The sequence below is a fragment of the Falco naumanni genome, chromosome Z (genome assembly GCF_017639655.2).
Source record: "Falco naumanni isolate bFalNau1 chromosome Z, bFalNau1.pat, whole genome shotgun sequence".
In the NCBI taxonomy this organism is placed as follows: domain Eukaryota; kingdom Metazoa; phylum Chordata; class Aves; order Falconiformes; family Falconidae; genus Falco; species Falco naumanni.
Genome location: NC_054080.1, coordinates 63271032 through 63282944, shown reverse-complemented (window position 1 = coordinate 63282944; position 11913 = coordinate 63271032). Strand labels below are relative to the sequence as shown.

Here is an 11913-nt window from a genome sequence, read left to right as displayed (position 1 = left end):
TTCTGAAATTTATTCCTCTAACCATTTTCTAATTTGTTATTATAGTTTGATGGATAAACTATACTTATGCATAGAGGTACACTAACTTTATTAAAGGTTGTTTACTTTTCAGCCATTCTGGTATAGAAAGCCCAGTAAAATTTCCATTCTGTTTCTGGCTTCAGTTGAAGCTTTCAAAACTTAAGAAACAAGTGAAGTACAAACTCTTAATTCCCCAGAGCTGGCATCATGGGATCACAGGGAGATCATGGGACAATTACACAGGAGTTCTGCATTCCCCTAACTTCAGTAACTTTTCCAACCTCCTTAAGTAAGGATTATTTTAGGGGGAAAAAACCCACAATGAGTTGTGTCTTAAGCTGTGGCTTGATTAAATATTTCCTTTGGCAACAGTACTGGCTTAGAGTAGCCCACAACTCCCCTGTTGCTCTCTACAGAATGACTGGCTTAGAAAATTAACCTAGTAAAAATAAGCTCTAAATAAATAAATGAGCTCTAAATAAATAAGAAGTGTGCTCCACAGCAACACTAAAGATACTAGAGTGAACAGGGTGGCAGAATCTGTTAAATTAGTACTTACGAAAGAAATGGTCCTTATACTACACACAGGTATTAGCTAAATGAGTCCAGTCTCCTCTTCAGTTATATTATCCAAGCCCATCCCAGAAATCATGATATAAGAAATTAAAAATTAGACTAGACCTAAGCCAGTAAGAAGAGCAGATGCAAGCACTTCACCATCCTCTACTGAGAGGCCTCACATTATTTCTCTTTGCTCTGTGGCTTCCATGAGTATTTTGATCTTCAGTGCTCGCCAGCACAGCACCTGCAGCATGAGTTACCCAATAATAAGGGTGCTGGTCTGAGACATAGAAGTTTGAAAGACAAGAGTTAGATCTAGGTATCTCACTTTCAGGCCAAATGCAATAGCCATTAAAATACCACAAACCATTTTGTACTGACTCAATGCTCTAATCCATTGTAGAAAACACAGACAATGGCTATTAATCATTAAGAAAGCTTAGGTGTTGCTCTTCCTCATATTCAGACTCCCATGAGACTCACTGCAGCTGTATGCCACGCTGCTCAGGTGGAAGCAGTTCTGTGTCTAGACAAAACCAAAACCACAGGCATGAAGAGCATTTGCAAGCTGTAAATGTAGGCACTTTGAAGTTTAGATATTTCTGGGGTAGAATTATGGACCTAAAATCTGCTCAACTCAAATGTATCAGTCTGTCTTGAACCTGTACCCTACCACCGTACAAGATACAAACTGGATACACCATAATCCAGTTACAGAATTTTGACATACTTAACATTAATCCCGATGGCAAATAGTAAATTTTGCTACTGACTTCAATATCATTGCTTACATTCCACAAGAGTTTGTTTGGTTTGTTTTTTAACTTTTCAATAGGAATTTTATTAGAATGAATAGAGGCTTCATGATTCTTGTGAATTGTCAAGCCTCTGAATTTCCTGGTTTGGTTCATGTAGGCATTAATCACCACATACTGTATTAACATGGTTCTTAGAACTTAGTAAACGATCTTGCTGGACAGTCTTCTGGTCTTAGGAAGTGGCACTTTATATCCACATCAAAGATAAAATGACCATAACTGTAAAAGAAAAAAACCTAGGCAGAAAGGACTTTGAAAATTTAATAGCTTTTGTTGGTTTTCAGCTTGCTAACAGTGATCCTGCCAAAAGAATGTATAATCGTGTTTTACAGTCATGACTAATTCAATTTTAAAGATAATTTCAAAGGAGCAATCTCCTAGCTTCTCATTGCTCATTCTTCCCTCCTCCAGACCCAAACGTTATTACATATATTAATCAGTAAGTGTAAATATGAAAGTAAATAATTTTATGCAAAACATGAATTTATTTAAAGGGTAACATAACAGAAAATCTCTCTTGAATTTCCAAATCTGACTTAACCATTCTGACATAAAGCATATTTAAGTGCAAATCTTCCTACACAAAGACTTGCAGACAGAAATTTACCATGTTCTAGTGTAAAGGATTCCAAACACAACCAATTACAACTGAACTAAGAATGAAGAACTAGTTAAACTTGCACGATTCAGTATGAATAAACTTGAAACAAAGAGTAGATCTTTTTCCCAAATGATCTGTTTAAGAATTTGAAGCACTGATATTTGCAAATAGATTTCTTAAAAATATATATCCCATTTCAGAACAAAAGCATTGCAAAGCATAAATAAATTTCATTGGAAAGAAAAAATAACGTTCTCTGAAGAAGTGAATGCAATAGGCCAGCACCTCAGTCACTACTAGAACTGTCTGAACTATCAGAAGATGAACTTTTTTCCTTTCGTCTCTTCTTTTTCTCCTTTTTATGATGTTTTCCTTTCTTAGATTTATTCTTTTTTTCCTTTTCCCTTTCTTTTTTGTGTGATTTTTGGTTATTTGACTTTGGCCTGTCCTCTTCAGCTGCACTCGATGAGGAAGATCTAGTTTTTAAAAAAAATAATACAGATTGTTACATAATTAAAGAAGGAAAATACCATAATGTTTTGGTCTGATTTTCAGTATTTACATGATATCACAAATCAAATTTAGTGTAGAATTGTACAGTAGCGTTCACTGAAAAGCTTATGATATCTCAGTCTGCATGTTCAACTGCATGACAACCCTTCTACTTAAGACTACAGTGCCACAGAAGGAGTACGTTTATATACAGATTAATTAACAATGGCATACATAGGCAAGTTGTGTGTTTTTCAACCTTCAATGAGAAAAAGACTAAGAGTACAGACCAACAGAAAACTGTCCACAGCGTGACAGTAAGACAGAGCTTCTGTTTTTCAAAATATCACATGATCAATAACAATGCTACAGTAATGCCTTCAGACAAATCTTGATGCATTTCTCTAATACAAAAATCCAAGAGAGGGAGATATGACAAATTTGGATGCTATTGAATCTGGTAAAATTGGTCTCTAACCAGCAGTGATTAGAGATTACATACATAGAAGAATTACGATGACAACAAAAGTCATGATTGTTATACTTGAGGGCAGTTTTGCACTATTGCTACATGATTAACTATTAATTACTTGCATGTAATGTCTACAGCTTGCAGGTTGACTCCTTTCTACTGTCTTCATAAGTGTAAGTTAGGGCTACACTATGTAAATAAGGAAGGGGGAAAATGCCAATAAAACCAGGGATAAATCCTGCTTCTTTATTTCTGAATTATTTATTCTTTATTTTCTGAATTATTTCTGAATATTTCTTATTGTGGCCTCCAAATACATTATAAATTTCCCAGCTCTCAGTGCAGTTCCTGGGATATTGTCTCATCAACAGTTCTAGTGGCTAACGAGTCTATATTCTCATCTAAGCTAGTCAGTCAGCAGGCTGACTCAGATTCACAATAAATTTGGGTATTATGACATTTTGCTTTGAAACTGGAGTAACACTTTTTTTAGGCTTCTACAACAACAGGAACATTAAAACTCAACACATGCTAAGTAAAGCTACAGAAGTTTTCCTTTTGATAGTTACATGTTCCTCAGACTGTGTGTGTGTGTGCAGGGAATCTTAATGTGTCTCTGAATGGCAGGGAGGCTCCATGTTAGCTAAGCTGGGAACCAAACCCAAATAATCCTCCTTACTCCTTGTTGTTTTCCCTCCACATCTTGCCTAGTGTTGGATAGTCAAAGGGAGCATTGCTTTCTCACAGCTGCAGACCTCCAGCTTGCTAGAGCTTTCTAGACTTCCACAGTGCTAACTCCACAGCAGAAATCCTGTGGCTTTACCATTACTCAAGGAACAAACAAGTTCTCATTGGAAAACAGGAAGCTTTTCAAACCACAGATGTACTTGTAAATAAAGCTGCATCAAAAGAAGCCTATGTTTTCTGAGAAACAACCCAAACATCAGAAATATTTCTAAAGTTCTGTTTTGAAATGAAAATAGGTATGTGATAGTTACCTTTTCCTTGGTCTCTTTAATTTTGTTTTTTCTTTGCTTTTTCTTTTTTGTTTCCTTTTCTCTTCCTCCTCATTTAAACCTATAGATAAAAAGTCACAGTTTAGAAACACTTATCTGAATTAAAATCAGCATTAAAAGAGTGTCTTCAACAGCAACATAAAGTTAATAAAAAATTCTTTTTAAAAGTTTCTTTCCTTCCTCCAAATTCTGGTCTAGTACAATTATTTCAGAAACACTTTGCAGAGTAGCAAGACTTTTTATACTATTTTCATTCTAATGACTTTGATCTAAGCACTGTGAATGAAGGAAGGCCCATAAGATACAGCAAAAAGTTGTGACTTTTCCTACATGTTTATATCAGCTTTACATTCTCATATCCATTCTTCTGTATTTTAAAAGCCCAAGTCTGAAAACAGGTCATGTAACTGGAATGTACAAAAAACCCACCCCAAAACCAATTCCTTCAGGCTTACCTGAATTACTTTCACACATACTCATCTGATGCTCCACAAATATCCATGCTCTAACTAAGATAAATTTGAGTTAATTGTCAATACACTGTCTACAAAAATCGGCAGGAGTCACCCCTCATCTAGTCATGTTTGTTTCCTGCCCTAACACGTATAGTATCTTCATCTTTCACTTACAAAAAAATATTTTTAGCACACTGGATGGAATTTCTGACCTTCAACTTTCCTATACTTATAGAAAGTTTATATATATACTTATAGAAAAGTGTGTATATATATATATGAACTATATATATACTTATATAGTTCAAAAAGTATTTTTGAATTTTCTGAAATGTAAATCCACTACATAAATACACATGACAATGTCAGCTAACAGGAAGATACTGACTTTACAATTTATCCTTAAAACAGATAGCTATTTTTAAGCATTCCATCTTATTTCTATCATATGAATAACTTTCCAAAGAGTCTGCATGCTAGTGCAGTTATTCATTTGCTAACACACACAGAAATTACTGGCCTGTATGTAAAAGAATTCAGTAACAGTTACAAAAAGCAAAATACTTTGGAGCAATTAAAAACCATGAACAAGAATGTGTTAACATTTAAGAAAACAGTGCAAAAATCTAAGTGCAAACAGTGCAAAATTATTGAGAAGATGAGGCCACTTGAAAATGGCAAAATCCTGCCTGTATTATTGACAGTTAAAGATAGGTATCTCTTTACAGTATGCATAGCAGCCACAGTGTGAAAAAGAACAGATAATGAACAGGGATATTACAAGTTCAAGTAAACAGCTGTTCTTCCTGCAGATGTTAACCTTCAATCAGTTTAGAGCCAAAAAAACACCTTACATTCAAAAGTACAAAGTAAGTGGGAACAAGTTTTTCCCAAAGAGATTTATTCCGAGAAAGGACTGTCTTAGTACCAGTTCCGCACTTCTGACAAGCAGACTATCCACTTCTTTTGAAGTGTTTCAGCAAATGGCAGGGTTCTATCTATCACTCCTCCTTCCTAAATAGCACCTTTAGTAGGAACTGAATGGCAAGTCTGGAATGTGAGAGCAGCAGAACAAAAAGACATTTCAAATGGGAGACGGGAAGAATGCTCATTTAAAACATGTTGTGGTGGAACAACCTCCCCTTCTTACTTAAGTTAACACCCTCTTTGGAGTCCAAATTCAAATGAATTCAAGTATCTGCTAAATAGCCATCTATTCTCTCTCTGACAAACAGCTGGTACTCAGACCTTCCAAACAGAGCATATTACTTCTCCAAATATGAATGTTTAAATTCAATTCATTACCTGTTTCAGTCAAAATACTACTTAGAAACTGGAGAGAAATTCAGCTGTCTTATTTGTCATTAGTTTTAAGAGTTACAATCAACTTTAAGACATTTAACTTACATGCCATTATCAAAAGATCAACTCAAAGCATCCATGTAATTTTCTCCTAAGCAGCAGCTTAGTAGAAGTCTTATGATCTTTTGTATTTAGGAGCCCTTTTTGAGATGTTCCAAGCGGGTACATGATTAATTTCCTATGAAAGAATTAATAATAATAAAAAAAGATGCGGGTGTATCAAATCTCTAAAGTCTGAAGACATGAAGTAAAAGACCTACTGACGTGCGGAATTAGACTCTATAACTCGAAAGTTATAAAGTAGGTATGTTTATTGCGCGCAGATGCTCGGGGGATCGCTCCTCCACAAGCGTGCATGCCCGAAGTGACGAACCATCTCACATTTATACAATGAAACAAATGAATATTCAATTAACGCCTATACATATTAGTTACCTAAACCTGCTTACTCTCGCTTTGTATGTTAATTAGCTTTTCAGTCCTTTGCCTGGAATGTGGTGGTCTTGCAGGTTTGTAGGTGATTCATGTCCTTGTGGCCATCCGATCCTCTCCAGCAAGGAGACTTAGCACTCCCTCCCTCTAGATAGCATTGGAATATCTCTCATCCTTTTCTCATTCTTTTTTAAATAGCCCCTTTGTTAGAGGAAGAAGGGCAGGCGTCTCCTCAAAACTGTAGGCGTCTCCTCAAGGCTGTGTGCCTATGTGACCAGACACTGCACCCATGACCAGTCACCATACCCACGTTCCTGAGCAGACATATACAATCACAATCGATGTCCATTGTCCCCATTTCACACTATTTCTCCATATCACTACTTTTAAAGTTCAGGCTAAAAGAACTAATAATAGTTATCAAAAAGGATAAAATGAGAGTTCCAGTACTTCGGAAGACCATTATCCCATTTACTCTAAGAAATAAAAAAAAACAAACAAAAAACCACCTTACTCTTTTTATCACGCATGGCTTGCAGTCTCTGTAGTTCCTCTTCCTCACTGTCTTCACTGCTAGTGCTGCTAACATCTAAAACAATATCTCTTTGAGGATCTACTCGGAGGAAGTTTCGACATTCAAATGTCAGATGACCAGCTGAACAAAACAAATATTCGGAAGAAAAATTACAATTTACCAAAAAGTATCAGAAACTAAAGAACATCCATCCTAGTATTACTCAGTTTTGATAAGTGAAAAAAGGCTAGGCTGCAATCTGTGAACAAGGAGGGAGGAGGCTTACTCTGAAAAAGCCTCAAAAAACTTTTTAACAGGTCATGTAATGTTATTCCATTTAATGGTGCTTTATGACCTCTTTCTTAGTTCTGTTAATTTAAAGATTTTGTCCAACCTTTGCCTTCTATTTTTTTAATGGTCTCAGATCCTTCCTAAAGAAATTACCTAACAGCATTAAGTGAAATACTTAAAAAACTACAGCAAGTGTTTTATATTGCATTTTGTCTCCCTCTAGTGAAACAGAATAATCCTATTTGCTTATGAGACATAATCTTTAACAACCAGTATTTAATACCGACTAAGCTACTACTTCACTAGTATTTTTAGTTTTCTAAATTACATTTCAATAATCATAACCAGAGTTGGAAATCTTGTGCTAAATAACCTATTGGAATAATAAAGAGAAATAAAACAAACCAAAGAAAATGGTTTGAGAGACACTAAGCTGAAGACACATGAATTCAAGTAGCAATTGAAATAAACTCATCCTCTTTACATCAAAATTCATATCATTATCAAAATCTGGAAGACAGCTTTTAGGAACTTAAATACAGGTTGGTGATTTGACAAGTTTCCTTTTCTTCCAGAAAGCTTCTGAACCTTACTTCACGTAGTAATGAAGCACTAAATCTATACCGATATCCATGCTTCTTTGGAAGAACAGATACACAAAAGCAATTCACTGCCAAAATTTTTGGGGACGAAGTCCACAGCAAAAGAAGAAAGAAAGCTTTTTTCCCCCTTCACCCCACAAAATGCTCATTAAACAAAATAGATTAAATCAGTCTGTTAAAAAAGTTCCACACAATTCACTGCAAAACAGTGTCCATTCCTTCACTGTTATAAAAATAAGTTAGCAATTAACAAATAAAAATCTTCATCAAGACCTGTCTCCATTCATCAGGAGACTAGCCACACACATGCTCATCTGATCTGAGGATAATGCAAAAGCCTGAGCTAAATGCTAAGTACGTAACTTGTAAGTAACAAAATTAACTGTTTCTTGAAATACAGAAGCCAAAAAGACGTGTGTTTTCTTAGCGTAGAAGATCATACAGATTTAAAATTATTTTTCCTTTTAAAACAGACTGGACTTGAGCTGAAATGCCCAAGTTCGCAGTGAGACTCAAAAGAAGTACAAATGATAATCTCAGTAGGTATCAAAGACCATGCTTTCAATTTAAAGTTTCTCAAGTAATTGCATTGCAAATTTAGTATATATGACTGCAATAGCATATGTTAGCATATGTTTCTTTTTTTTTCTGAGAAACTCAAGGGTTTTCAAAAGCAGCGATAGGTGTGAAGAGCCAGAGAATGAGCAGGAAATAGGAAATAAATAAATAAGTAAAATATGGTAATTTAAACTGACAATGTCTGGACAACAAGGGAGAACACTATTTTATTCCCACTGCCAAAGGCAGTTCCAACATCACAAACTGAAGAAAACATTTTAACTTCATATCGCTTACTACAGACTTACGGTAGCCACACTTCTTGCATCCTGCTCTGATGTTATCCTTATTTCCACCTGAGAAAGAAAATTTAATTGATTAGGTTGCTACACTGAACTCTGAAGTTTCTTTTAAACCTGGCTTGATACTATTAATACATAGACAGGACTCATCACTCCTCAAAGTACACTAATATATCTCCTGAAAAAACTAAAAGAACAGCAAAACAGTGCATTTCTAAGGTCACTTTTCTGTGCAGTAATCTATCAGAACAAATTTGGCTAGTATAAACTGATATGAATTATTGAGTTTCACATAGCTTATTGCTAAATCCTCAAATGATTTATTATGGCCTTTCTGTTATAATTTTAATAGTTATTCCACTTCTCTGAAAGATTATGCATTTGCTTAGTTACAGTATGAACAGTATTACCAAATAGCTATCTGACATTCCAGTGATTCGTAACTGTGCACTACAACTTGTACCACAAATGCATGGATGTTGACAGACATTCACTGGAAACTCTGAAGTAATTTATATTTTAATTACAAGAGCTGTCTTAAAAAGGCAAATAAATTAAAAAAAAAAAAGCTCAACAGTCACTCCTGGAAAGTGACAAAAGACAGACGGAAGCAATTAAAAATAGAAAAAGCTAAACAAATTGTTAAATGATTCTGAATCCAGGCAACATGGCACCAAATACAAAGAGTTAGTGAGTGCAAGAAAGCAAGTGTAGACTAAAGTGAACAGAGTAACAGAAAAGTCCATAGGTGCTATGCATGAAGGAGGACCAGAACAGCGCAAATTTTAGGTATAGAAAGTGTTTGATTTTCCTATTTGAGCCCACAGTTAAGATAAATAGACATAGCAGGACATGACTTGGAAGAAAAGAAACCACACAGGCCTGCCCCCCCACCTCCCACCCCAACAGATCAGTCTTAAGTTTAATCATCTGAGCTTATTCGTAACAAAAATCAGAATCGCATTTCCAAAATGAAAGGGTGCCCTTCTATCTTCCAACTGAAAAGAGTATGAAAAACCCCAATGACTGAAACAGTTACATAGAGTTTTCTGAGTAACTATGTCTTTATCTAAATAAATAATTAAGCAAACGAGAAATCTATGACAGAGAATCAGAATGGGGGTACATCAGCTGCAGGAATTTAAACTTTGATTTACTGGGACAAGTACAGTCTTCAGAAAATTCCACTCCAAACAACAGAGAAACCTTCAAACCCCAGACTGAAAAAATAACTTAGAAACTTGGACAACTTTGGTGCACGCCCCAAAGAGTACTGGAAGGCTAAGCAACAAAGATACAGACATTCCATTATGACAGTTTTCTGCAGATCCCAGAACCTTAGTATTACATATCTCCTTTGAGGTCTATAAACTCAGCAGTGTTTAGGTGTCTGTTTTATGACTATTATTTTGAGGGAAACCTAGCAGAGCTGAGGTAGGAAACATGGAAGAAAATTTTAAGAAGAACAAAAATATACCTGTATCTTTCAATGCCATGTCAAAAAAATACTCAAAACAGCATCTGCTTGTCCACTACACCTCTGAACTAGAAAGCAAGATCACCTAAGCTACCAACTTTGTCTCACCTTTCTGAAATACTCAGTAAACTTCAGTCCTACTGAGTAACTGACCTGTAGGTAAAGAAAGATTTGGTATTCCATGCAAGGGAGGTCAGTACAGTCATGCACACACAACAAAATCTCCTTTAATATGTGCAGGTGCCATTTTTCAGGATTTCCAATAGCAACACCCAGCAGATGACAAGAATATTGTCATCACATACTCCCAGCAAGCTCCTGAGACAGAATTTTTATTATTAATTTTGGTTTTAAATAATAGTGTTAGCAGCACGGTTTTAGACTAGATGAAGTTTTACATTATTAGAAGCAAAGAAATTACTATAAGATTCCTTCTCTCACTCCCTTCTTCCCAGCTGTTAAATTCTCAAGAAGGTTAACAACTGACACAGCAGCAACCATCACTAAGCCCCGCATTCACTCAGTGGAGCACCAGGCTGCAAAAAACGCTTTGGAAACCTTTTAACACCAACACAAAATGTCTTCCTCTAGAACCCCTTCTAGAATGGGAGCAAGCTTATTAAGATCTTAAGAGAAGGTTATGAAAGCTCAGGCTTGTTCAGCAGTTCTCCAAGCAAACATTGCTCACGTCTCAGCATAAAGAAAAAAGTGACAGAGCAGTAGCTGCGTGTTTGGCTAACACAGACCCGAACACCTCGGAAACTGCAAGCATGTCTACCCGCCCAGCCTCGCCACCGTTCTCAACGGGTCCATTTAAGTAACAACGCAGTAGAACACAAACGTTAATCCAGCACAACAGGCGAGGAGGAAAAAACAAGGCTGACGCCACCCCCCTTTGGATCTACCTTTGAAGAAGGCACCTTACACCAACAGACAATAGGAAGGCGGCACTCGGTCACCGCTCAACCAGAGCGCTGGGGAAAAGCCCCGCAGGCCTAAACGGAAGCGACAGCAAGGCTGCGCTCACCGGCGGCTGGCCTGACATTGCCCACCGCCACCCCACCGCCTGCCTCCCTCCCTCCCTCCCGCAGCCCCACGCCAGCCGGTTTGGAAACGCCGGAGCGCGGCGCGGGAGCGCTCCCGCGGGGGCAGCCCCGGCGGCCTTAGGGAGAGGCGCCCCCCCCCCGGCCTCACCCTTTGCGGCGCGCCCTCCCCGCAGAATTTTCCATCAACCCGCCGCTTCTTTCCCCTTCCCCACACGCGGGCCCTGGGGGCAGCCGGCTGCTGCTCCTTCCCTCCCGGCGAACCCGGCTGGGAGCCCCTTACCCGGCAGAGCCATGGCGCCCGCCGCCACCGTCCTTGCCGGCCCAGCCCAGGCCTGCAGGGGCGCCTCTCCGCAGCAGAAGGCTTTTCCCGGCGCACCCTCGGACCGTGCAATTTAGTGAGAGGACGGGGGGCGGCTCCCTACCGCGGGGGAGCCACGGGGAGGAACTGCGGGTGTTTATAGAAGCCTCCAGGCCCTCCTCAAAGCAGTTCGTTCGTCACTGACTGCCGCGGAGACTCCGACCGGGAACTTACCCCTTCGTCCTCCCTCCTGGCTTGAGCAGCCGCCCCCACACCCTCCCGGGCTACATAAAGGCGCACAAGATGGCGGGGGGGCCGGGGTGGTAGGAAGCGTTAGGGGCGAAGCGTGGTCGAACATCGGCGCCTGCCGGGACGCTCCTTTCCTGACCATGAGCAACATTTACATCCAGGAGCCCCCCACCAACGGCAAGGTGAGGCTCGGCAGGGGCCACAGCCGGCCGGGCTAGGCTAGGCTGTCGGCTGCCGGGGAGCGGTAACTGCGCCGTGGGTGAGGGGGCTGCGCGCGGTGCGTGGGCGCGGAGCTGCCGCTGCGGGTGGGCGCGTCCCCCGGGGCGGGGGGAGAAGGCCGCTCCGT

General features: G+C 38.9%; 2 protein-coding genes across 4 annotated transcripts in view; one reads left to right on the top strand and one right to left on the bottom strand.

Moving 5' to 3' along the window:
* Positions 1 to 1647: 1647 nt before the first annotated feature.
* On the bottom strand, positions 1648 to 11676 carry SREK1IP1 (SREK1 interacting protein 1). 3 transcript variants are annotated; one of them, XM_040579033.1, is made up of 5 exons: positions 11553 to 11676; positions 8504 to 8551; positions 6745 to 6885; positions 3964 to 4042; positions 1648 to 2477 (listed from the first exon to the last, which is right to left on the bottom strand). In XM_040579033.1, the coding sequence occupies exons 1-5, from the start codon at positions 11674 to 11676 to the stop codon at positions 2288 to 2290; spliced, it is 582 nt and encodes a 193-aa protein (XP_040434967.1). In that variant the 3' UTR covers positions 1648 to 2287. The 3 variants fall into 3 exon arrangements, with proteins under 3 accessions (XP_040434967.1, XP_040434968.1, XP_040434969.1); XM_040579034.1 differs by lacking the exon at positions 11553 to 11676 and adding an exon at positions 11301 to 11423; XM_040579035.1 differs by lacking the exon at positions 1648 to 2477 and having other exon boundaries at positions 4027 to 4490.
* CWC27 (CWC27 spliceosome associated cyclophilin) overlaps positions 11643 to 11913 on the top strand; it is a 127466-nt gene continuing 127195 nt past the window's right edge. Inside the window, exon 1 of the mRNA XM_040579032.1 lies at positions 11643 to 11749. Coding sequence (XP_040434966.1) covers positions 11708 to 11749 — 42 coding nt within the window. The 5' untranslated portion in view covers positions 11643 to 11707. The remainder of the gene's footprint in view (positions 11750 to 11913) is intronic.

What these genes read in the sequence shown, in the direction of transcription:
- SREK1IP1 (XM_040579033.1), bottom strand. Translation starts at nt 11,676, where the DNA reads ATGTTCGACCACGCTTCGCCCCTAACGCTTCCTACCACCCCGGCCCCC. An exon ending in CCAGGAGGGAGGACGAAGGG is followed by an intron (nt 8,552 to 11,552) that starts GTAAGTTCCCGG and finishes TTTCTTTCTCAG; the next exon opens with GTGGAAATAAGGATAACATC. An exon ending in ATGCAAGAAGTGTGGCTACC is followed by an intron (nt 6,886 to 8,503) that starts GTAAGTCTGTAG and finishes TGTTTTGTTCAG; the next exon opens with CTGGTCATCTGACATTTGAA.